The sequence below is a fragment of the Mustela putorius genome, unplaced genomic scaffold, assembly GCF_011764305.1.
Source record: "Mustela putorius furo isolate JIRA1106 unplaced genomic scaffold, ASM1176430v1.1 tig00003845_pilon_pilon_pilon, whole genome shotgun sequence".
NCBI classification, from domain to species: domain Eukaryota; kingdom Metazoa; phylum Chordata; class Mammalia; order Carnivora; family Mustelidae; genus Mustela; species Mustela putorius.
This window is the reverse complement of record NW_025421998.1, coordinates 22,590,608-22,616,592: the sequence shown is the minus strand read 5'-3', so window position 1 is coordinate 22,616,592 and position 25,985 is coordinate 22,590,608. Positions and strand designations below refer to the sequence as shown.

The 25,985-nt window shown below is 36.6% G+C and overlaps 1 protein-coding gene across 5 annotated transcripts in view; it reads left to right on the top strand.

The window, feature by feature from the left end:
* MAGI2 (membrane associated guanylate kinase, WW and PDZ domain containing 2) overlaps positions 1-25,985 on the top strand; it is a 1,343,119-nt gene that overhangs the window by 992,297 nt on the left and 324,837 nt on the right. For all 5 annotated transcript variants that reach the window (XM_045089715.1, XM_045089714.1, XM_045089718.1 and 2 more), the window contains one exon: positions 17,831-17,888. In XM_045089715.1, coding sequence (XP_044945650.1) covers positions 17,831-17,888 — 58 coding nt within the window. The remainder of the gene's footprint in view (positions 1-17,830; positions 17,889-25,985) is intronic.

Here is a 25,985-nt window from a genome sequence, read left to right as displayed (position 1 = left end):
GCGATGATGATGATGGTGATATGATGATGATGGTGATGATGATGACGGAGCAGCAACAGTAGTAGTAATAGTCATAGTGGCATCTAATGTTGATTGAGTGCTAAGCACGTCCGGTACTCTACATTTCTATTCCTTATAACATGGAGCAGTAAAAAATACTGACGCTTGTCCAAGAAAACCCAACATTCAAATCTCCTTTGTCTGATGCAAACGCCTGTACCATTTCTGTCAAATGTATCTATTGAAATACTCAACTTGATTTTGACATAATGCTATTACAGCAGGGTTGGTATTTGCAAACTACAACTCATGTAAGCAAACTTTATATACTGTAATTTTGTATAACTAATCATTTGCTTTGGAGCCTTGGTTATTTTGCTGGAGGATAAGAAAATTTGAACCTGCCAACTTAGGGCCTTTTTCTGCCCTTTTTGTTTAAAATAGCCTTGTTGAGGCATTGGGGGAGGGGAAGGCACTAACCTGCCAATATTAAAGCTCAAATTCTCTATCAGATTTTTCCCCCAACAGGTCTCTTCTTTGCTCTCATCTAAGATGGAACCATGTAGTAGATGAGCATGTATCCCTGTGGTAATGCAGGAGGGTCTGGGGTCAGAAGCTGTTCTTGGTCTTTGCTGGTCTGTTTCATAACAGCTTACATCTGCCCAAGTTACAGTTCTGGCCCTTGTCCAGAGTTGTGAGGACTCCATACCCTGAGTCCTGTCTCCAGGGGCTTTCCACCTCCATGTCCTACTCCCATCCAAGGTGAATGGAAGTCAGACATCGATTCTTAACTCTTCCTCTTTAGATCCCCACTTAAGTAGGCCTAAATTTCCTAAAATAAACAAGTACTTAAATAGAGGGAAAGTCACCCATTGAGAAGCGTGAAAAAGAAAGGTATATTAATATGTGGACTATATGCCCTGTGTGTAGCAGAGGTGATTCTGGCAATGCTAGCCTTTCCTCAGAGAAGAATCTGAGACTACAAGTGAAAATGTCACCTAAGACCCTGACCCAGCTATCATATCAATTAATACTTTAGTTAGTGCTATTCTGTGTGCAAATTAGTATTTCCAGTGCTTTTTACCTCAAAAGGCTGCTACAGATTAAAAATGATTGATTCCCTCTATTAGACCATTTGGCCCTCTAGAAGGGTCTGTGTGTTGTTTCTCCGCAGTGTCCCTGCTGTTGAAAAGTTTGACTTTTTAAATGTTGAGTCTTACAAAGTTGTTGAATCCCACATATCACATTGTCACTGCCTGTGTGATTTCCACACAGTCCAGTGTTACCACAGGTACGAATCACGGCTCCACTTGAGCCTTTCACATTTCCTGAAAGCCTGGTTTGTAAATTAAACATGCCTTCAGGGCAGCCTAATTTGTGGGATTGACTGGCTTTTTCCATGCCCGAGAACCCAAGCTCAGACTGACTCTGACAGCTTTATAAGAGTAATATTTTTCATGGGGGTGAAGCGGTTTCCAAGATTTTCCCTGTTTTAGGCATCGGGATACCTTGCAGGCACCTCAGGCATCATGTTTTCTATTCTAGGTCTTTTTCTGTAGATAGCATTAGGAAACCCAACCCTCAGCTTTCTTTTTATGTTTCTCTGTTTCCTTCCACTGTGATGCAAATCAGTAATGCAGTACCTGCTATTAATTCCAAATCCCCTATTTAAAAAATATTATTATATCATACCTCCTACCTTATTTTTTAGATATTTTTAATAGATTTTATTTATTTATTTGACAGAGATCACAATTAGGCAGAGAGGTAGGCAGAGAGAGGGGAAGGGAAGCAGGCTCCCTGCTGAGCAGAGAGCCCGATGTGGGGCTTGATCCCAGGACCCTGAGATCATAACTGGAGCCAAAGGCAGAGGCTTTAACCCACTGAGCCATCCAGGTGCCCTTATTTTTAAAATCTTATCAAAAGGGACTTTTTGTTCGATTAGGATGAGATTTCATTTCCGTATCCCTCTGTCTAATCCAGTCCTTCTGTCTGAGACACTGCAGAGATGGGCCAGAGCTAAAGAGGTGAATATTCATAGTCCATCACAGCAGCCAAATCATGGGGAGGAAAAATGTCCTGCCCTCTTTTGTGCTAGGAACTTACTAATGACCTTTCATTCTGTTTGTATGTGGATTAGGAAATTCAGGATTTGCATTAAAATTGCCCCACTTCCCCCTTTTAACAAAACCCCATGTTTGAAGTGAACACTCATATATGAAGGCAGTACCAGTACAGTCTCTATTAATAGGCACTTGGTTGCTTTTTGATACTGGCAGATATTATCATGACTTGAGATTAACTGTAACCTAACTGAAGGTGTATTTGTAACATTAATACCATTCACCCACCTCAAATTTGAAGATGCTTATGTCAGGGCCCCTGGGTGGCTCGGTCAGTTAATATCTGACTCTCTATCTCAGCTAAGGTCTTGATCTTGATCTTATGGCATTGAGTTCAAGCCCCACATTGAGCTCCACACCAGGAATGGAGCCTCCTTAAAAAAAAAAAAAAAAGAAGAGGTTTATGTCCGGTCAAGACACAGTTCCCTACACTGTATTGCCAAGATATGGTGGGGTGGAGACTGTGATTCCAATATCTCTACTTCTAACTAAAATAATCTGGACAGGAAATTATTTTGGCCAATCCTCCACACATCTGGCTATATAAATATAATTTATTGTCTGTATGTGGACATTTTTGTCATTAAATTTTAATAGGCAGCAGTAGCGCCTTAGATTAATACCAGGTAGGGAATCAGAAATCTCACTGTTACAGTTATACTCTGAATATTCAACTAACTCCTTTCATGGTATGGGAAAAGCAGTTCCCTGCCTTATTTCTCAACTCTCACCACCTTTGACACTCAGTGGTCTATCTGTGACAGGTACTGCTGAGAAGTATATATTTTTCCACCTAGAACAAGTATAAAACAGAGCACTGTGAACTTGATCAGACTGCCTATTCTGTTAACGTTGAAAACCATCCCACACCACAAATGGAAAATATGGAAGCTATTCTCTTGTCCTTCCTCTTCCCAGAAAATGTTGACAATTAGTATTTTTATTGATTTTTCTCTTTCAGTGTCCTTTTCAAAAATGTATATGAACTACTACTTTGTTCTGGCAGAAAAATCGCAAAGCTCAGTGGGCCAGATAAAGTGAGACTCATGACAACCCCACATCACCCTGATTTGACAAATACCCAGATTGCTTATCTGTAAAGCAGGCAAGTCCCTTAGGATCCATGAGTGTCATAGCAAGAGGAAAATGTTGCTACTATCTAATGGCGTGTAGAACTGTCACAGTGCTTCCTTGCACCCAGGATTGGTAGAAGGGGCCTCAGACAGCACCATCACAGAGAGCTCGCTCATCCTTCTGACGTTTGTTTAGCAACCCCAGATATGGGCTCAGTCTGATCCGTTTCACTGGTCTAAGTGGCATTTTCATTAAACAATGCTCTGAGGCTGCATAGTAAGTAGAAAATGAAATTAGGGCATATTCCAAAGTAGAATTCAGCTCATCTAATATAATAAACATAAGTAAATTTTAAATTTCATTTTTCCAACTCTTTAACTGGATTGATGTTCAATATTTAGTTGTCCCCAGAGATTTTAAATAGTAGAACTTCCTTGTATATATCAAATTTATTCAATTTAAAAAGACTGTTCCACTAGAAAAATGACATCTGTTGTGTGAATTCACCCCAAAATACCCAATTGACAAGAGTGGTGCTGACTTACTGCATTAGGATTATTTAAATCAATCGTAATGAATTATATCCATGAAATGTAACAATCTGTGATTCCAAGCTCTTCAAAAATTACCTGAGGGTTTAGGTAGAATAAGATATACATGTATTTCTCCTAGTTGCACATATTATAAAATATAATGAATTAATAATTAGTGAAAGTATTTAAAGGCTGGCTCTGCCTGTACCATCAGTTGCATGGATACTAATACTCCATCCTGCACTCTTATACCCTAACCTGCTGCTTCCCTCTAAGTAGATAAGCAATAAACATTTCGTGAATGAAAAGAGGGGCTCAGAATGTTACATTATGAGAGCTACATTAGAGAATGCCATCAATGACTAATTGCAAATTTCACTTAGACGAATACATCCAAATCTCATCAAGAACACTTTAAGCACAAAACCATAGAATATCCTATTGAAAGCCAGTCGTTTCAGGGGCATATAAGAAAACAGCAATCACAACCACCACTCAAATTTAAAAAACAAAAACAAAAAACCATGGTAAAATGTGGCCATTTACCTTAGCTATTTTTTTTCTAAATCTTTAAAATCTTCACTGATAATGGACAGTGGAGAATTAAAGCAAATTTTTAAAATTTTTTTTTCCTTTCTCATAACCTGTCTTCTTCTTGACTCCCTGGAAAATGGTGGCTAAATAATTCTTAAAAGCCTCCATTATTTATCAGTGTTCACTCCGAGTCAACAATTAAAATATAGAGACTATTCTAGCATGGGAGAGCCTAGTATGAGCTATTTAGCTCCCAGACCTCACACCTGTCTGCACTCCCCATTTGGAGCTGGGCAACCCATGGAGCAGACCGATCTTCCTGTCGGGGAAAATACGACCAGTAAGGAGGAAGAACTCTCTCTCTCTCCAGCCTGCTACTGTGGGCCTGACCTCTTCCCTAAGCTTTTCCTCTTCTTAGACTCATCAGCCAAGATTCATCTCTAAATAACACCTTGCATCCTGAAGCCAAAATGCCGTTCCTGGCACCACAAAGGTGGCAAAACTCTGATAGAGCCTCACTGAAGAAACAACCTGCTTTGACCTACCCGGCTTTTGTAACTTGCCTACTGCGATAACTTTACACCTTACGTTTCACTGAAAGCCAAATGCCCAGTGTCTGCAGTAGTTCTGAGAGTATGATAATGACCTAGAAGGGCAGATTCTCATAAAGAATGGAATCCACTCTGCAGCCTTCACAACGCCCAAAGAACCTATGGGCTCTCCTAAGGTCACTGTCAGTTTAAGAAGTTATTCATGGGGGAGAATTTCACCAGATCTGTTCTTTCTAGAGACCTCTGCCTCCCCTCTGAATTAGTAAATTCTAGTCTGGCCTTAGGTCTAAATCACTACAACTAGTGTTTGCCCCACACCATACTCTTGAAACTTTGTTATTGCAGCTTTTTCTTTCAAAAGAAACCTAAACTCCAGACTCACAGGCATAACATAACTAATGTAAATTAATACCAGGATTTCCAGTCTCTATCAGGAAAGCATACTAAAACTGTACAGTGTTATAAATATAGTTATTCTCCTTTTGAACCTCAATGATATTTTCTTAATGCATTTATCTTCTGGGGCTTTGTATAATGAAAACTTGATTCCCAAATCTATAATTCTATAATTTCTCTAGTACTTGCCCCTCCTTTTTTTTTTAAAAAAAAAAAAAAAAAAGCCTGCATGGTTAGCAATTTTATATACAGTTTGGTCCATTTGCTTTGTTTGTATTCAATTTCAGGTTATTTTTTTCATCTTGTTTTATTTAGTTTTTGTTGTTGTTTTTTTGTTTGTTTGTTTGTTTTCAAATAAATGTATGTCAATACGTGGTTTGTAAAGAAGCCTTCTTCCCTTTCCTAACCCTTGACTGTACATGCCCACCTCCTGTAATTAAACAGTTTCTTTAGTTTCTGGCTGTATTTCTTATGTATTTTTTTTTTAAATAAGCATAGGAATGTTTTTGTTTAATTAAATATCACACAGATCACTATAGCAGACACTAGAGATTTTTCTTACAGGTTTTGCAGCTCTGTAATGGTGCACCCTGTGTGTAGACTTTGTTTTGGGTTTTTTTAAAACTTGTTCTGACTGGATATTGAGCTTGCTTCCATAGTTTGCTAGTAAAATAATGCTGCAATGAATAACTTTGTACATTTGTGGGGACTTTTTGTGGTTAAAATGGAAACTTTAGAGAAATTTCTTAGAGGAAGGATTGTTGGATCAAAAGGTAATGTGTCTATTTTATGCCAAATTCCCCTCAAGAGAGGATACACCATATTGATCATCCACCAGCCTGGAGGGAGAGAGCCAGTTCCTTTACAACCCTGCTAAAAGAGGGGTGTCCTCAAGGTTTTTAATTTTTGCCAGTCTGGTAGGTCAGGAGTAGTATAGCAATATAGTGTTGATTTGGAATTCTGTGGTGATAAGAGAATTGGTCATCTTTTCAGGTAAAAAGGACGTTTGTGAATACTTTGGTAAACCATCTTTCCTGGCAGTTGCACACTTTTCTATCAAGTTTTTAGTATTTTTTTTTCCTTTTTTCCCTTCACTTTTTAAAACTTCTTTATGGGGATGCCGAGGTGGTTAAGTCGGCTAAGTGCCCAACTCTTGATTTCAACTCAGATTAGGATCTCAGAAATTGAGATCCAGCCACAAGTTGGGCTCTGTGCTAAGCAGGCAGTCTACTTTTCTCTCTCTCTCTCCCTCTCCTCCTGTCCCTCCCCCTGCTTGTGCACGGACTCACTCTCTCTCTCAAAATAAATAAATAAATAAATAAATAATAAGCTAAATAATATAACATAAAAATGACATAAATTTTAAAATAAATAAATAAATCTTTAAAAAATAGAAATTCTTTTTGAAGGACAACAGCTTTTTATCACTAATAATATGTTACAAATCTTTTTCTCTCGGTTTGTCATTAATCTTGTCACATTGACTTTGATGTTTTGGACTGTACAGAAATTCTTTGTTGCTTTTATGTACTCAAATTCACCAAGTTTGAATCCTAGAAAAGCCTTTCCTCACACCCAATTTATAAAGGAATTTATACCTACTATTATCACATTGTTTCATTTGTTTCCTCCCCATTTGGAGTTTAGTATGGTACACTAACTAAAAATCTATCTATTTAAGTTTCTGCATCTTCACTGGGTCCAATCTTGATAAATTCTATTTTTCTAAGAAATTATCCATTTCATTTAGATCTTCAATTTTGTTGGCATAGGTTTGTGCAACATATTCTACAGTTTTTATGATTGTTTCCCTGTGTCCTTTCTTACTTTGTTCTACGTGACTTATCTTTTAATCCTGTTAGTATGTTTTTTGGTTTTTTTTTTTGCTTATTTTTAAAATGAAACAACATTTTGGTTTCTTTTACTATTTTTCAGTTATCTAACATGAATTTTTTCTTTTATCTTTCTTTTTGTGTTTTTTTTTTTCCTTGAGAAATTCCTTTGTTGTTCTTTTTCTAGCTTTCGAATTAGGAACTCACCTTCCTTATTTTTATTCATATATATATGACATAAAATTTTCTCTGATCACTGTTTTAACTGTACCTGACAGATTTTGCTGCTTAGTGTTTTCATTCTCATTGCTTCTAGGAATTGACAATTTCAGTTTGCATTTCCTTTTTGGCACAAAAGTTGTTTATTTAGAGTTTCTAATTTCTAGATGAAAGTTCTTTTGATTATGATTTTATTATTACTGTCTAGATTGTATTGCATTATGGTCATTAATGACTGTATTAATTTCCGCTTTGTGGAACTTATTAAGACTTTTTATAATGTAATATGTAGACAGTTTTGGAGAATATTCTGTGAGTACTTGAATATATATTCCCTATTATGGAGGTATAAAACTAGAAAAAGAGATGGGGGGAGAACGAAAAGATTTCCCTAGTTAATTATATTACATTTAGTTCTTCTCTATGTGTCATTTTGTCATTTTGACCTATCTTCAGCTGGGAGCAGTCTTAAATATTTGTCATTAATGTATTTCTATTTCTTCTCACACTTCCTATAGTTAGAGTTTTATAAAGGTGGTTTGTATTATTTATCATACAGATAGTTACCGTTTTATCTTCATAATGAATTACGACCTTCATCGTTATAATGTTCCTTATTCTTTTTTCTTTAAGATTTTATCTATTTATTTGAGAGAGAGAATGAGAGGGAAGAGCAAGAAAGGGGAGAGGTCAGAGGGAGAAGCAGACATCCCACCGATGTGGGACTAGATCCTGGGACTCTAGGATCATGACCTGAGCTGAAGACAGTTGCTTAACCAACTGAGCCACCCAGGCGCCCTAATGTTCCTTATTCTTATTAATGCTTTTGACTTGAATTCTAAAATCTGATAGCAAAGACTATACCTCCTGTTGTCTTATTTTTTTCTGAGTGGTATATCTTTGTCCAAGCCTTTACTTTTAGCTTTTTTGAGTAACTTTGTTTAAATGTGTCTATTCTTTACAGGATAAACTGGGGTTTTCCTTTATAAGCTAATTAGAAAATCTTAAGAGAAACAAATTGTGTTCATTTCTATATTTTAACTGTCATTTTATGTTATATTTGTTGACAATGTCATGTTCTAATGATCATGGTTTTTTTCTCTGTGTAGTCTGTTTTCTTTGGGGTTTTGTTTGTTTGGGTATTTAGAACAGCCTATATTTGTGTTCTGATGTTTACCTTCATACTTTTATTAGGCCTTTGTTCACTTGCTAATTTTAAGTGGTGTTCTATACTCCCACCTATTACCAAAGCAACAATTAATCCTGTTCCCACCTTTGTTCTGCTCTGATATGGACAATTAAATCTATTGAATGATTACTATTAGTCCTTTTCTTCACTCATCTCTTGGTTGAATTAAGGTTGGTTTAATTAAGTGGGGTACTTCAGGAAGTTTTCTTGAAGATGGTACTCCCCTGAGTTTTTGCATATTTTTTAAAAAGATTTTTTTTTTTTAATTTGAGAAAACAAGAGAGTGCAAGAGAGAGCATGAGTGGGGAGAGAGATAGAGGGAAAGGGAGAAACAGACTCCCCACTGAACAGGGAGCCTGACACTGGACTTGGTCCCAGGAACCTGAGATCATGACTTGAGCCAAAGGCAGACGCTTAGCCAACTGCACCACCTAGGTGCCCCAGTTCTTACATATTCTTAACACGTGCACGCATGTGTGTGTACATACAAGTGTTGGGTGTGTGTGTACTGGTATATATCTTGAAGTTGTTCTGGGACCATGTTCCAAGTACATGGGGAGCCATTTCAATAGATATGGTTATTTTCTTTTTGAATTATAGTTTCAAGTATTAGTTCTGTTTTCCTTTTCTTCTTCGTCTTCATCTTATTCCTCCTCCTCCTCCTTCTCCCATTCTTCTTCTTCTTCTTCTCTTTATGTATTCCAATTATACATATACTGGATTATCTTTATCCTCTATATTAATGACTATTTTCTGATTCTTTTTACCTCTTGCTTATTTCATTTTGTTCTCTTGACTCTTGTCATGTCTTTCCTCAATGATCTCTATTATATTTTCAATTGAATCTATTTTCTGTTAGGCAGGTTGTAATTTAGTTAGAGTCTCAATTTTTTTTTAAATTTATTTTCTGATTTTGGTCACCTCTATCTTTATGCTTTTTGTCTCTTCAGAGCTTTTAAATTTTGATTCCAAAGGTTTTTCTATGTTTATAGATGCTTGTTTCAAAATATCTTGAGATTCATTACAATTTTCTCATTTGTGTTTTTGTTTTTGTTTTCTTTTGATGGAATGTAGCAAATTTCCATTTGCTATATTATTACAGCTCTTATTCTTGATTTCTTAAAGTATGAATATTATCTGCTATTTTCTGTTGATTTTGAATATTTTTTCATAGACCAACTAACAGTTTTATACAAGCGAAAATAAGTTATTACATTGCCAGTTCAGGAGCACCCTCTTCTGTTTCTTTTGTGAAGTACTGATTCTTTAGTGAATAACATTTTTTCCCCCCAGAGAGAGTACTTGTATGTCTTATTGTCCTAGAATTCTCTTTTAATTTCTACTTCATGCTTCTTTCCTATCATAACCAAATTTCTAAGGGCCATTTCCTCCATTGACTCAGCCCCCTCTTCTTCTTAAGCAGAGCCTTCCCAAGACTCCACTTCTCATTCTACTCACTTGCAAACCCCTTGCATTCAACCCGGCAGCAGCTGTGTTCTGATCAACCATGTCTGCTGTCAGCATTTCCCCATGCAGGATAGGAATTTATCATTCCGAGAGTGATTTTGTCTGTTTTTTCATCCTCCTTTCCTGGGCCCTCTCCTTTTTTCTGCAGACTCTTCACCTTTCTGATTCAGAAGGGGCTGACTCTGCTGGTTTGGGACATTTGTGTCTCTACTTACAAGTAACTTTTGAGTTCATTGTATTTCCTTTCACCTAATTATGTTGTAGGTATGCATTATGGGTGGCTTTATTGCTCTCTTAGTGGATAGTTATGGCTTTTCAGGACATACAGAGAAGTTAAAATTTAGATGTCAGCCTTTATAGTATAGAAGCCCAGCATACTTCAATAAATAATTTGAAGGGAATGATGATGATAGATAGATCAATGTATGGGTAAGCATAGACTTAAACAGGTTAAGAGGAAACTGGAGTTGTATATTTCAAAGTTCTTGGCACATACTTTGCTTCCCAAATCTTACTTTATGGCCAGCCCTTTTCCCAGAGCTCTAGTAATATAAAGAAAAATAGTAGGTTGATCACTTTTTGACCTTCGAGTGGAACTAGCAAACTTAAACCAAATACGACTTTTTCTGAGTCTTTACCAGACTTTACCAGGCAGTATTCTTTTCTTGTGCCATGCCCTCCAGCCACCATTTCTTGTCACCATCTCAAAGAAATTGCAGTACTCTGCCATCTTTAAGTTAGTGTTGCGAACGTTCACATCTGTATTTGCTAGCTTTTCCCCAAAACATTATTGAGTGTACATTTCTTCACATATCAATATTGAATGGATTTTGTTAAAAACCAGAATGTATTCAGAATTTACTTTTATAATTACAAATGCATTGTTGAATATAGGAAAAGAAGAGACAAAAATACTATAAAGTTTATTAACTTAAAAAGTCATCTTTTGTTTATTTTATTCTTGCACAGTATCCTTCTCTTCCTTTTTTCCTATAAAAACTCACACTGAGGACTCTTATGTAAACTTACTTATACTCCTAATGACTACTAAAACTCCTACGAAGTTCTTGGAAACAAGTTATATGTAACTTTTCCAGAAAAATTGAATTATATTTCCTAATTCGTATACTATGTGTACAGCAAAAATCTAATGAAGATTGGGGAAAAGATTTTATTATGAGTATTAGCAATTACCATATTGTGTACTATACACAATATTACTTGAACTAGGGAAATTTTATATATTTATTTTTATGTTCCGTTGTAATGTCGTTACCTCTAAAACACAAAAGCAAGAGTCTATATTAAAAAAAAAAAAAGGAAAAAAAAAGTCCGCAAAAGTAATATAGGGTTAAAGGAAATGGTTTCTCACTTCTGGTCTCTGTTCTTGTTTCCAATATTTTAGTACTTTTTATGCTTCCTGAATTAATCTGCCTTTCTGGTTTTTGAGAGAATTTTAATCTGCCCAGGATGGGCCTCCACACAACCTTCTATGAGTTAACACAACCCATGCTGTGGCTCATAAAGTACAGTGCCCCCAGAAAAGGAACAAAGCCTGATTCCAGATTTTAAACCTTATCGTATCATATCTTCTAAGATTTGAGATGCAGTAATACTTTAAACATAAATGTATTTACCTAGTTTCTCCAGGAAGCAGAAAGATAGGCAACAGGGGGAAAAAAAAAAAATGACAGAATAGAAAAATTAAGTCTCTTGGAATTGTCTCTTGAAAAAAATTCAACATAATATAAAAAAAGAATATAAATACAAAATCCTACATTCTCGTTTTGTTTAAAAAATCAACATTATTCAGTGAGTTCAGTGTTACACGTATTGGATGGAATATTAATGAAGTGTGAGTAGAAGTCATCTAATTGATATGGAGAGTTGGTAAAATAGCTTTTTTCAGTGTTCATTTTGAAAGTATTTTAGACTTCCAAAAAAATTGCAAAATACCACAGTGTTTCCATGTACCTCTCACCTAGCTTCCCTTAATTTTAACATCTTTCATAAGTCCAATTACTGAAGCCAGGACATTAACATTCATGTAGAATATTAACTAATCTATAAACCTTACCTTGAATTTTGCCAGTCATTCCATTAATGTCCTTTTTCTGGTCCAGGACCTTATCCCACAATGCATTTAGTTTCCCTGTTTCCTTCATACTGTGACGAAACCTAGTCTCTTTTTCTATTTCAGAACCTTGACACTTTTAAAGGGTACTGACCAGTTCCTTTACGGAATGCCCCTCTATTTGACTTTGCCAGATGTGGCTTTGTTTCTACCAAAAGGACGCAGCTGCCAGCCATACTGGATTATTCTGTGGATGGATTCTTGACCTGAGGGTAACTGTTACCTTAATCTTCTGGGTCAAGTAACTTGAATCTGTTTTGAAGAAAATGAGCTGGAGTCATGAGTCCTTTGGGGAAACAGGTCACAGAATTGAGAAACTCCGAGATCAAAGTAGTGCTCTCAGTGCTTGAGATAAAAAGGAACATAGAGTCAAGTATGGGGTGACCATTCCAGGACATGGGCAGGATGAGCACGCAGAAGTAGACAGTCAGTAGAAAAGAAAAAAGATGTACACAATGAAATGGAACTGAGAGAAAAACATAGACACAGAGAAAAGTGGCTTCATTTAAAAGACTAAGTGAGTGAGATGAAAGGGAGCTTTCTGAGATACCCTAGATTTCTTACAGCTGTTACAGTATCCAGGTCCCATTTCCAAAAGAAATACTGTCCTTGGATTCTACAAGTTTCCCAGTCCCAGCTGGAAAACTGCTTCTCATGAGATTGCATGAAAGAGTGTTGGTTTTCTGCATTGAAAATGGATCAAACAAACAGAAACAAGCAAACAAATATATAAATTGGAAAGAGCAAATAAGTAAAAAAAAAAAATAGCTTGGTGGCCGGGGCAGAATCCGGGTGTAACTGGGTGCCTCTTTTATCTTTTGCTCCTCTGACAGTCTGGACTGACTACAAGTTAATCTCAAGAGTAACACAGACTTGTGTGATGGGAATAGCTCTTCACTGAATTTGCTCCATAGTTCCATGGCCTGAAGAAAATCTCAATTAAAACAGTTTTTAATGCAGTATTAGCCTTGTTGATCTCAAGTGTTTATTTTCCCCAGCTGCACAGTAAATGTTACTGTTTCATTAGTGTGACCTTAATCATTCTCAAATGTGTCAGGTATTGTTGAATACAGTAGTCTACATAACCCAGGACCTGAGAGCGCCAAGCTACATGCTTGCCTAATTGGGCAAGAGGTACAAAACTGGAAATTCTTTTTCTCAGTTGTTAGCATACTTTTAAAGAGAAGCAGCTGGTTTTCAAAAACAAATTCAAGTCCAAATAGTTCATTTTCACAGTGAAAGGTGAATCTTAACTTTCTTAACTTTCATCATCTAGATATATACTACCCGGCTTATAATCTTAAGTATATTTTATGACTTGTCTTTTTATGAGTGCAGAAAACCTTGTGGTTTTTCATTAACATTCTAGTCTTGACCTTTCTTTGCTACTCAAGAAAACGTCATTAAAGGGAATACACACATACACACATGTACATATTCATACACACAGAACATTTTATTCATTGGTGATAGATTTGTGTACCCATTCTGCCACATTTACAAATGAGCTCATCTATAGATCTGTTACTGGGTTCTTGTAACATTCATTCATTCATTCCTTGCAGAATATTTGAAATGAAATGAATAACAGCCTTTTTTTTTTTTAAAGAATTTATTTATTTATTTGACAGACAGAGATCACAAGTAGGCAGAGAGGCAGGCAGAGAGAGAGGGGAAAGCAGGCTCCCTGCTGAGCAGAAAGCCCAACGTGGGGCTTGACCCCAGGACCCTGGGACCATGACCTGAGCTGAAGGCAGAGGCTTTAACCCACGGAGCCACCCAGGCGCCTCAATAACAGCTCTTTATAACAGAAAGTTAGAGTTACAGTGTATTGTCTTCTCTCAAAATAAATAAATGAAAAATTAAGAAGTTAATAAAGTAATTAAAATGCAGGCTCCAAATTCAGACGTATGAGTTTAAAAATTGACCCATTAACTGTTAGAACCTCTTGGTATCTCCCTTTCCTCATCTTGTAAATTTTGAGGGTTAAGTCAAGTCAAGTCAGTTTTGAGGATTAAGTGATTTATTTTTCATAATGTAAGTAAAACAATGCTTAGCACATAGCGTTTAGCTCTCATGTTTTGTGGTCTCTTCTCACCTTAGCCCAAATGTCATAGAAAATATAAGAAAAATTAGATTGCAGTTCATATATCTGAAATAAAATTTTAATAAAATTACTTTCCCTTCTCCCCAAAAAATGTGAGTCATGGAACACTAATAGTGAAAATGCTTGAAATACTTACTACTTAGAGTATAAATGTTTATAGCATATATTTTGTCTTGGAATGCATTAACAATTTATTTTGGAAATGTGGAACAAGCAAGCAAACAAAATTTACTGATATGTAAAGCAAAACAAATCAGATTCCCCCTAAATTCTGATGAATACTTTCTGGTGGCAGGTAGGGCAGGATGCTACATCAGTAGTTTGCATTGCAAATCTACAAAGATAAAGAATCAATTAACCATACTTTTGCAATGCATTGCTTAGAATCAGTAATTTACTCAAAGCTCAAAGATGAGGAATAAGTGAAGAAATAGTTTACATTATAAAATATGATTCTAAATCTTTTTTTATTCTAAAATTTCAATCATGAAATGTTTTCATCTAACAATACCAATAAGACACGGACTTGAAAAAAGAAGACACAAGACTAGTCAGGTAATATTAACCATGTTAGCTATATATTAGTGAATATGATTGTTTTACATATTATAGTCATAAGATGATATTAAACCTGTTATAATTATGGATTCATGTATTCAGCCATATTAATAAATAGTCATAATATCAGTTGCTATCCTCTGTATATTTTTCTACTTTAGCTGCTTGGAAAGGGCCCTCAGCAGATATCTGTCAAACGGATTCTTCTTTTCAATAGCCAAATTCTCCAATAGCTTGGGGGATTTGGTGAAAACCATCTGGACTGTTATTGTCTTTAATCTAAATTAAGTGTTGTTTATGCTGTGCTAGACAGAGTGTCTAAATTGATATCTAAATTGGTTAAGACCTCTAAAAGCAGAATATAGGAATTTTAAATTCTGAGTTGCTAGGGCAAAATGAGTTAACACATGGAAAGCCCATTAGTACCTTGGTCATTGTAAATATTTAATAATACTGTTGTTATCATCTTGAAAGAAAAATTTCTTAAGGTATTGTATGTTTATGAAGATATGGCTAATCTAAGAAAAATAAAGTCATAGTCTAGACTTCATGTTAAAACAAAAAAAGAAACACTAGAAAAATATCTTCAGTATTTAAGCTAGGCTCCAGTGACAGACCTATAAAGGGAAACACTGAGAAATTTACCAAATAATATTTAAAACATCTGTGTTAATGAAAATGTTCAACAAAATTAAATCTAAACAAACTTCACAAACATATATGCAACATGTGATAAAGAATTAATATCCTTTATAAGTAAAGAACTCTTAGGCATTGATTTAAAAAATAAGAAAGATTCAAAAGAAAAAATAATTGCCTGAGGGTAAACATATAAAAAATGTTCAAACCAGCTAGCAACCCAAGAAAGGTGACTTAAAACAACTACAAGTTGCTATTTTAAAATCAGTTTATTTGGTTTTTAAAATAATAATGCACCAGTACTTTTTCTGAATATCCAAAAATTCGAAAGCTCTAAAAACTGCCTTTTGTAACTCATTTGGCATCAAAATGTAACCTGACTTGGACACTCTGGAAGCAGAACTGTGGTATCTGATATGAAGTACTCCTTATTTGTGCCTTTTAGTGCAAATCACATCATTTTGGTTGCATAAATAATCACGTGTTTGATTATAAACTGCTTCCCCAGACTCTGCTTGGAGTGTTATGGGAAAAGTAGGCATTTGCATCGTTAACTTCTGAAAATCAAAAAAATTCTTAATTCCAAAACTAAATGTCCCTAAAAGTTTTGGCTGAGGAATTGCCGACCTGCATTTAATATGACAGTGCAGAAAAACAAAGTCATTCAGAACCCCCCCACCCCAGTAATATTACAACCTGCTCTATTTTGCAAGTGGGACAGTGATACTCTGGCAATTTATATCAAAAGCCATAAAAGGGTGTATGCCCTTTATGCCAAAACTCCACTTCTAGAAATTTATTATGACTAAAGTACTCGGAAAGTGATGAAAGATGTAGGTTTTAGTAAGTCCAACATAGATGGCATATAACAGGTAAAAACTGGAAAAACCCAAATACTCAATGACAGAAGAGGTGGGTTCGAACAGTCTCTAGCCACACCTCAGACCACCGCTGCACTGCTTTTAAGTGACATTGTACAGTAATTCTCATTCACATTGAAGATGCCTTTGGTTATCTTGCTAGGAAGAAATATTGGGCTACAAAAACAATATGCACTGTATGATGTAATTTCTTAAAAATTATTTGTAATTATCTATGTTTGAAAATATTTAAAGGATATTCACCAAAATATTAATAGTGGTTATCTCTGGATGGTCACATTACAGATGTTTCTAATTTTCTTTTTATAACTATGCCTTGTCTACAGTGAACATGTGTTATTACTACAATATTGAAACTTTAAAGTTCATTTAAATACATCATTTAAAACGTGCCAATATATCTGACTTAGATTCCAAGTTCTCTCTCTATATATAACTAATATCTATCAAGAAGAATGTAATGTTCATCATATTTATAGGAGTTAATAATTATAAAGGCTCGGTGTGTCCGTTATCATATGGTTTCATTTATTTGTGGAACTTAAGGAATAACATGGAGGCCATTAGGAGAAGGAAGGGAAAAATAAAGGAGGAGAAAACAGAGTGGAGATGAACCATGAGAGACTATGGATTCTGGGAAACAAACTGAGGGTTTTAGAAGGGAGAGGTGTGGGGAGATGGGTGAACCTGGTGATGGTTATTAAGGAGGGCACGGGTTGCATGGAGCACTGGGTGTTATATACAAACAACGAATCATGGAACACTGCATCAAAAACTAATGGTGTACTGTATGGTGACTAACAGAACAAAATAAGAAATGGATTTAAAAATTTTTTAAGAATTATAAAGGCTCAGTGTATTTGGAAAACAGTATCATAAAACAAAGCCTTGTTTTCAAATAGCATGCTTTTGCCTATAGAAGCATCTACAGTATTGTTGATATTTTAAAAGTGTATGTATGAAAATTAGCCATGAAGAATGGGAAATATGAACCATATTGCCAAGGCAAGTGGGTTTAAGATTTTAGACTTTATGAAAAAAAATATGCCCAGAGAGTATATTGGCAGCATTCAAATTCTGACCCATGTGGAGAGAACAGCAAGCTAACCATCTTGAATCGTGGGATGTCAATTGAGAATTTATAATGCCTTTGTTTCAGTCATCAGAAACCGTTTGCAATCCTCGGAAATGTATTTTGACAATATGATCTTTATCCTGAAATACTCCTTTTAACAATACAAATAAATAAGAAAACTGTATGCACTTTCAGGAAAGCAATTTGCCTTCTGGACTGCCTTGAGTGGTGATAACACGAGGACGTGCCATCCCCTCGCTTGGCGTGCGATAAACAGCCAGACCCAGCAGTCTATCTGCAGAGGAGAGAGCTCTGTGTTTTAAATGCCAATTTTCAAGTCAGTGCTTCTTGTAGTTTGTACAAATATGCGTCAGAAATTTGGTGCTGACTCTGAATGCTTTATTCCACCTTGGTGGACTACTTCTGCAATCCGTGAACAATTAAATTAGATTACCTTTTATTAGAAATTGTGATATCTGTTGCATCTTTACTGAAAGAAATAATTCTTTATTTTTCAGAGCTTCCGTATGGCTGGGAAAAAATCGATGATCCCATATATGGCACTTATTATGTTGAGTAAGTCTCTAAGTTTCCTACTAATTTGTTACTAATATGTGGTAAAACGGTTAGTATTTTAGTTATTGAGCATGCATGGCCAGCTGTGCCCCTACCTCCCTTTCATTACTTGGAAGTGTCCGCAAAGACTCTAGGAGCACCAGCTAGCTGTTTCTTCCTTCTCCAGCTGTGGCTAATTTGTCATTCTTTTCCTTTGACTCATGATTCTAAAACACCAATTGGAAAAGTGTTTCACACTGTCCTCTAAATGAGTGATAATTAAAGATATCAAAGTAAGCGCCCTTCGTTTTGCAATCAAAATGTTGGGAGCTGACTAGTTGTGCCAAAGAGATGTTCTATTAAACTAGATTTCAAAACCAATTAAATGAAGCAGCCATACTTTCCAGTGGAAGGATGAAATAAAATCTAGATTTTTCCCCCCTTTTAAAGTCCCATTTCAAGTCAGTAGTTTTCTTTCTGTAGATTAGACTTTTTTGTTACCTAATGGAGGTCACATTGCTTTAACGTATCTTAGCATGTGAGTTATCCCTCCAACCCATTATTTTGTTTCAAATAAAGCCCCTCATTAGGGATTCAATTATATAGACATGAAGGAAAATCAAGTAGTATTCATAATTTCCAAGAGTTAAATATGCAGCTTACTTTTCTAGAACCCCCTCTTCTGATAGAGAATATAGAGAATTTTTTTAAATTCTTCATTGTAATGTTAATGTTATTTGGGTGAATAGCAAAGCCTACACATTGCCTACGAGAAGTGTACTACCCAAGAAATGCAGAAACTGAAGAACAAAAGGTGTTTACATTATTTATCAAGATCTATCTCTGTTTTCTCTAACCACATTCTGCTTAACAGTAATAATCTAGACGGTGAAGGGTAGGAGATGAATGGCATTATTGCGAAATTGTGTTGCTAACAGTGTTCAGTCACTGAGCTTTTCCTAAGTGTCCAGCCCTTCTTTGTGCTGGGGAGGTTCTGGTGGGTAAGGCTTGTGGGCTTCCTGTTCTTGAACAACTTTCTCATGAGCTTGGATACTCTGAACACCATCTTCATTTGGAAAAGCCCCAATTTTGGCAGCATATCAGTCATTTCCAGTCCAGGTAAATTCACCTCATTTACCACATGCAATTTTTTTTTTTTAAGATTTAATTTATTTATTTGACAGACAGAGATCACAAATAGGCAGAGAGGCAGGCAGAGAGAGAGGAGGAAGCAGGCTCCCTGCGGAGCAGAGAGCCCGATACGGGACTCGATCCCAGGACCTTGAGATCATGACCTGAGCCGAAGGCAGAGGCTTAATCCACTGAGCCACCCAGGCGCCCTGCAATTTTCTTTTATAGTATGTAATACTCCAATGTCAGGCAGATGCTCAGTAGATGCAAAAAGTAAAATAAATGCCTGGAGGTGTCACTAATTGCAAAAATAAAGAGACATCACTTGCATATAGTTATGAGAAAGGCACCTTGGTTCCCTACACTGCTAATCAATAAAAACACACATATTTTAATAATAATATAGCTGCAGCTTCTGGATAGATATATCAACCTTACCAGTTTCCAGGAAATGCTGACTAGTCTTATGTCACTAAGTCAGGCTGCACTATGCCTAGACTATTACACCTGGTATCTGAGGTAGTTCTATGTAAGGAAAGAGAACTGAGGGACATGACAAACCAGATCTCATGTTTAATATACTTCTTTGTAGAATTCATTGAACGAGATTTTTTATTTTAGTCTAGATGTTAGCAAATTCCAGTAAGCCCCAGATAGCAAATATTCTGGGAGGCCTGTGACCTCTGTCACAGCTATTCAGCTCTGCCCCTGCAGCTTGAAAGCAACCATTAGACAACACTTAAGGGGCATTAGCTACCATCTAATAAAAGTTTATTTACGAAAACAGGTAACTGGCCAAATTTGTCTTACTGACCCCCACCCTATTCTAATTCTTCAGATTCTTCTTCCATGTGCTCAAATGCTTCCAAGCTGGCTTCAGTGTGGAAAATAACATTTAACTCAAACCTTTGTTCTCTGCCTTCATTGTCTGTCATAGAGGTGAGACACCTAACTCATCAGAAAGCAGTGCTTCTTACCTTGTCTTTCATTAAAGAGCTGCTGCTGGTGGACATTAGCTGTGACCCTAAAAAGAAAACTGTCCTCATTATTCTTATCCTTCAAATGATTGTCTTTTTTATTTGTTTTTGCTTAGATTATATTTGTCTACATTTCTTCCCTTCATTTTTCATGCATTCACTGTCATAGTCAAAAATTGTTCCTAAGTTAGCCAGTCATGTCTTACATCATTGAACCAGTCTAACACATTCAATAATTTTAGATTTCCACAGACACGGGTCTTAGTGAGTCAGATTTAGCTTTCTTCCGATTATATCCCATTCTACTATTTGTCAGAATCCCCCCCCTTCCATGATTCTGTAACATATACTAACGCCAATAATTAGATGTGTGGGTGTCTTAGACTGACTAGAAAACTGAGATAGATAATTCAAGCCTAAAGATAATTTTAAGTAGAATTACATTCCCATATTGCTCAGAAATGTCCTTTGGAAAAAATTCACCAAAATAATTAAAATACCTCAATTTATTCTATATAATGTAAACACTGCTTGAAATCAGGAATGTCTTCCATCACAACAAAGACAACTTTTCCATTTTACCTGATATCTATTTATGTAGTTTGTTTTAACTGTTCAAAAAAAAAACGAGCTGCATCTCCATTACACTATTATTTTCACAAGTTATGCATGGTTCTAAATAGTAGTCTCGTTGGTGGAAACTGTATGGATACATACCTGAGCACAGTGGTGGTCACTTTCAGCACACTGAGTATGTTTGTTAAAAAAAAGGTCACCAATTTCTTAGAGCTAATTATACAGAAAAACAATAACTGTCTAGTTTAAGGCAAGTTTCTCTATCAAGTGTTCATTTTAGACATCCTAAGTATAAGATATAATATGCCTGGATGAGGGCACTGTTCATAATTATAGTGATAACGTTGATGTCAGTATCTTGGAATCATACAAATTTGTCATATGAATATTCGGTTAATGTAACGAAGCAAGGTGGTCTTCAGTATAAATCTGTACTCAAGAAAATGTTGATTCAGTAATTCTAGTCATAATGACAGACAATGGGTTTCCAGTAGAGCTATCATTTTTGGTATTTAGTTACACACTCACAGAATTAGAGGTGCAGTTACAAAATATGACAAACATTCCACCTTTGCAATCGCAAAAAGAAGCCCATGGTAGGACACTAGAAGTCTAACTTAGCCTCAGCTGCTCTTTTCTAATAGACTAACCACTGGAGCAGAAGTCGCACTGTGGTCCCTCTGTCGTCAGCAGGTCATATCAGGTTGAAATGAGCCTGTGCCTCTGGCATAATTGCACATGCCCGCTTGCTTGCTTGTTTGCTCGCTTGCTTCCTTCCTTTCTTCCTTTCTTTCTTAAGATTTTATTTATTTATTTGACAGAGATCACAAGTAGGTAGAGGAGCAGGCAGGGGGGTGGGGGAAGCAGGCTCCCTGCTGAGCAGAGAGCCCGATGTGACACTCGATCTCAGGACCCTGAGATCATGACCTGAGCCGAAGGCAGAGGTTTAACCCACTGAGCCACCCAGGCGCCCCAAACACATGCCCTCTTTCTCCTTGTCAGCCCCAGACAAGGAGATGGGAATTCCAGCAATCAACAGCAGGAAAGTATTGTACAACTAGAAACTGAAACGCCTGGATTGAATCGTTCTGACCACTATTACTGACTCTTCCTTTCTATGCCATCAATCTGTCCTGTGCAAATTCAGTTTTAAGTTGACACGTTTAATGTATTCAAAAGTCAGAAAAATCATCTCTGCCGTCATCATTACTGTCTCATCAAAATAGTTAACATTTATTGAGTGAATACTTAGTATGTGCCATGAACTGGGTGAAGTGCTCAGCTGTCTTCAGCACATCTGGAATCCTCACTATAGCGATAATGATGTAGATTGTCCTAAGTGTGCAGATGGGGAAATGCTGGCTGAAGAAGTTAAGTAGCTTACCCAGTTTCACCCAGTATTGAGAGGAATGGCTATTACTTAGACCTAGGCACTCTGACTCAAGAGCTTAGACTCCAAAGTCTTGCTCCAAATCATCATCCAGTAAATGGAGCACTCAAAATCTTTAATATTGTAAACAACCTCTGAGACTCATCACTAAGAACTATGAGGGGTCCCTGGAGAATGTCTCCTCTCCGGCCCATCTCTAGTAGTTTTGCAGTCCCGGAAAGATGTCTGACAGGGAGTCTTCTGACCCAAGCATTCGGAGTCTTTCGCTCCATTCCCAGTGACTCAGGAATGGTTCTAGACAACATGGCCACTGGTAGTAAGACGTGTGGGACCTGAAAGAAAAGGAGTTCATACTGTGTAGACCTCAACATAGGGTTGTTGACACTGCTTGGAGCAGTTGAGGCAGCACACAGTTCTGCATTTTAGAGAACACTGGTCCCCACTCTACATCTTTCCTTCTTTCATCTGCAGACAGGGCAGATGGACCAAGTTTCTCCTCTGTGGAGCAGCAGAAAGAAGTTAGCCCAATTTTTCCTGACAGACACCAAACCCATGAGAGTACAACACTTAGCAATGTATTAAGAAGTCCTAAAGTTGCTAACTAGAAATGTAACTGTCACTGTTCATAAAGAAAAGGAGGGGCGCCTGGGTGGCTCAGTGGGTTAAGCCGCTGCCTTCGGCTCAGGTCATGATCTCAGGGTCCTGGGATCGAGCCCCGCATCGGGCTCTCTGCTCAGCAGGGAGCCTGCTTCCCTCTCTCTCTCTCTCTCTCTGCCTGCCTCTCCATCTACTTGTGATTTCTCTCTGTGAAATAAATAAATAAAATCTTTAAAAAAAAAAAAAGAAAAGGAAAAAAACTTTCAATGAAAAAAGTACAAAATGTAGAGTTGAACAGCTGTGACTTTTATACAAATGTGGGGTTTTTTTCCTCCTCTTTTGTGAAATTATGTCTGCTGGGTACAGTTTGGTTTTCAATGGCAGTTACACAATTTGCTTAACTAGCTAGTCCAGAAGACACAATTTCCTGGAACAGCTTTCATGCAAAGCTGCGTCCTCTGGCACAGACAGAGAAGCAAACCATATAACTGCAGTTAAAATGATAGTAGGGACTGACAGATGTGATTTTCATGTAGAGGTTTTTACAAGTTTTTCATGTGATGTCACACATCTGCTACTATAAAATGTTACTTGTGTACAATTCCAGAAAGTCTGAAAGATACCGCATAATATCTTCAATGTAACATTAAATGTAAAAGGAAAATCACATTCATTTCATGGTTAATGATGAGTATTCGTCATGATGTTGCAAGTTGGAAAGTAGCTAGAGAGGATTTCAGCTCAGAATCATATCCTAAGGATGTTTCTTTCCTTCATGGTTTTGAGTAGTTTCCTAAATCTTCCCAGAAAAATTTCCTAACTTCAGAACTTTTTTACAAGTCAGCATAAATATAAAACATTTCCAATTAGGAATAAACAGAAAAGAATACCATTTTAAGACCCTGTTTGTTCTTAGAGAATTGTTTTTCCAATAGGGAAAGTTAATTTTTTAAACTTTCAGCTTTTCCCCTTGATCTGCGGACACTGGCAAACTTTTCTTGATGCTTTTTAGACAGCTGTTTAACCAAGAAATCATTTCTTTGTTAACTTATGACATATGAGTTAACTATGAGTTAACTATGTTAAGTCTATGACATAACTTAGAAAGTTATGTCATAGAAGATACCAAACTGGAGTGCCATTGTTGATGAAGGTGCTTAGTGGTATTCTATACTAAGCCAAATCTTAAAAATAGCATGTGGTCACATCCATTGTGGTCATTTAGTAGCCAAAACTATGGGCTGCAGAGGATCACAGGATGTCAACCCTGCAACTTCCCAGCTGTGAGATCTGTAGTAGAGGGGTAATGCAAAGGGAGGGGAAGGAGACAAAAGGGAGAGAAGGGAGGAGAGCAAGACCTTTTGTTTTGCACTTACCACGTGCCAAGTAGTATTCTATGTGCCTTCCATACACTAGCTCATTTAATACTCAAACACAGACCAGAAAAACCCTGTGAAGTTTGTATTGTTATCCCCGTTTCACAAGGAAACTGACGTACAGATAGTTTTGCAAGTACTAAATAATAGAGCCAGAATTTGAACCTGGGCAGTCTCATTCCATTGCTGGTGTTTAGCAATAAACAGGTATGTAGTACATCCTCAATAAATGTTAGCTATTTTTATCTTCTGTATCCCAATAACATGCATAAGGACTCAACTTGTGGCCTTACTTCTATAGCTCATTCATGATTACAATATACCCCCCAAAGTGAACAACTCTAAGGGAAATTATTTGATTTATAAGAAATATGTAATTTAATCTCATGGTGAGAGCATGCCATGTGGAATAAAGAATGCTTTTCCTTTAGAATTAGTGATAATTCCATAAGCCTCCGGAAATGATAAAGCAAGGACTGCAGAGTATGAGGTCTCTGTGGAAAGGGTTGAGGTTTCAGAATAATCTGCAAGGACGTTATTTTTGTCATAATTATCACCTTATGATACATGTCAGCTTACATAACTGGGGATTTATGAAAGTGATAGTAGAGACAGTAATGTTTAAGACATTATTTTAACTTTTAATATGCTTTCACATCTGTTATCCCAGCTGACAGTCACAACACTTACAAAAGAAGGAACCAGTCCTCTGAGGACTTCATTGAGTTCTCCAAGACCATATGACTCGTAAGGTTGAAGCCTGATGACGTCTAATGCCTCATAGAACTAAGAGAGACAGTTCAGTAGAGTAGCTATGTTTTTACATTAATATCAAGTGTCTATACTTTATGAAATGTTTTCTTGTATTTATTAAACAAGCATATATCAGTTCACTTCACAGTTTAAAAAAAAAAAGGAACAAATATATCGAAGTTAATATGGGATACCTGATTTCTTCTGAACTATAAGCAGCTCTTTTGTGCTAAGGTGGCAGCCTTCCATTTTTACCTTCTTTGCTCTGAGCCAGGCCAGTTTCATACTCTGCAGCATCACTCCTTCAGCCTGGAAGAAAAAAAGCAATCTGGCCTCATGAGGGAGGGACACACCCTAGCCCCATGCCCATGCTCTTTACATTACATTAGTATTTCTGATACTTTGTAACTGGTAATTTCTACCTACCTCCTCTCTGCCCCTTACTGATATTATATAAAATTTCAGTTGTTATTAAATTACTTTACACTATGGTCCAACCACAGATCTGTACAAAGACTTATGGCTTTCTTTTACTCTTCATGCCAGAGCCTCTCAAATATTTTTAAACTGTGATCCATTCAATCAAAATGAAGTCCCAGGTCCCATCCTCTTACCACAACCACCCAGTCAAGATCTGAATACACAGCCCTCATCCACTCCTTACCTGAGGTTAGTTAGAGGTAATTTTTCATGCTGTGAGGGCCTCCACCACTGCTGGTTCATTCTCATCTGATTAAAATGTGCTCTGTATTCTAGTTACCTTCTCTTCCCCTGAATGTTTTTGCAAATGAAGGAAAGAAAACTTGACTCTGTAATTAGAAACGCTCTTATTAGCAACTGTTCGATCTCATAAACCACCTTATTTAACAAATCTTTGGGTTCCAAATGAAGAATGTTTTGAGCACTCAAAAGTTTAAATTAGTTTAATTGCAGGTAGAGTTTTACAAATAACAATGAATTATTCACCCTTGGCATCAGAGTTACATATAAATGTTTTTTAAAAAAGATAATTTTTACAATTCTAATGGGTTATTTTGTTTGTCTTGAAGTCAGTAATAAAAGACAGGGGAATTATTACTCTAGCATCAGATTTTCTTTGAGAATGTATTCGTGAATATATTCATAAACACTTTGGGAGGAGTTGTTTGTATTTAGGCATTTTTTATGAATCTAGCAAATTAAATTGGGCTCTTGGTGAGGTGCTTCTGCAGAGGTTAAGCACAGGCATGTAGCCCAGTAGCACAAAGCAGGGGAACTTAGTGGAGAGGCAGCAATGTGGGGGCACAGTCCCTGAGTTCTCATTATTCCAGGGAGAGAG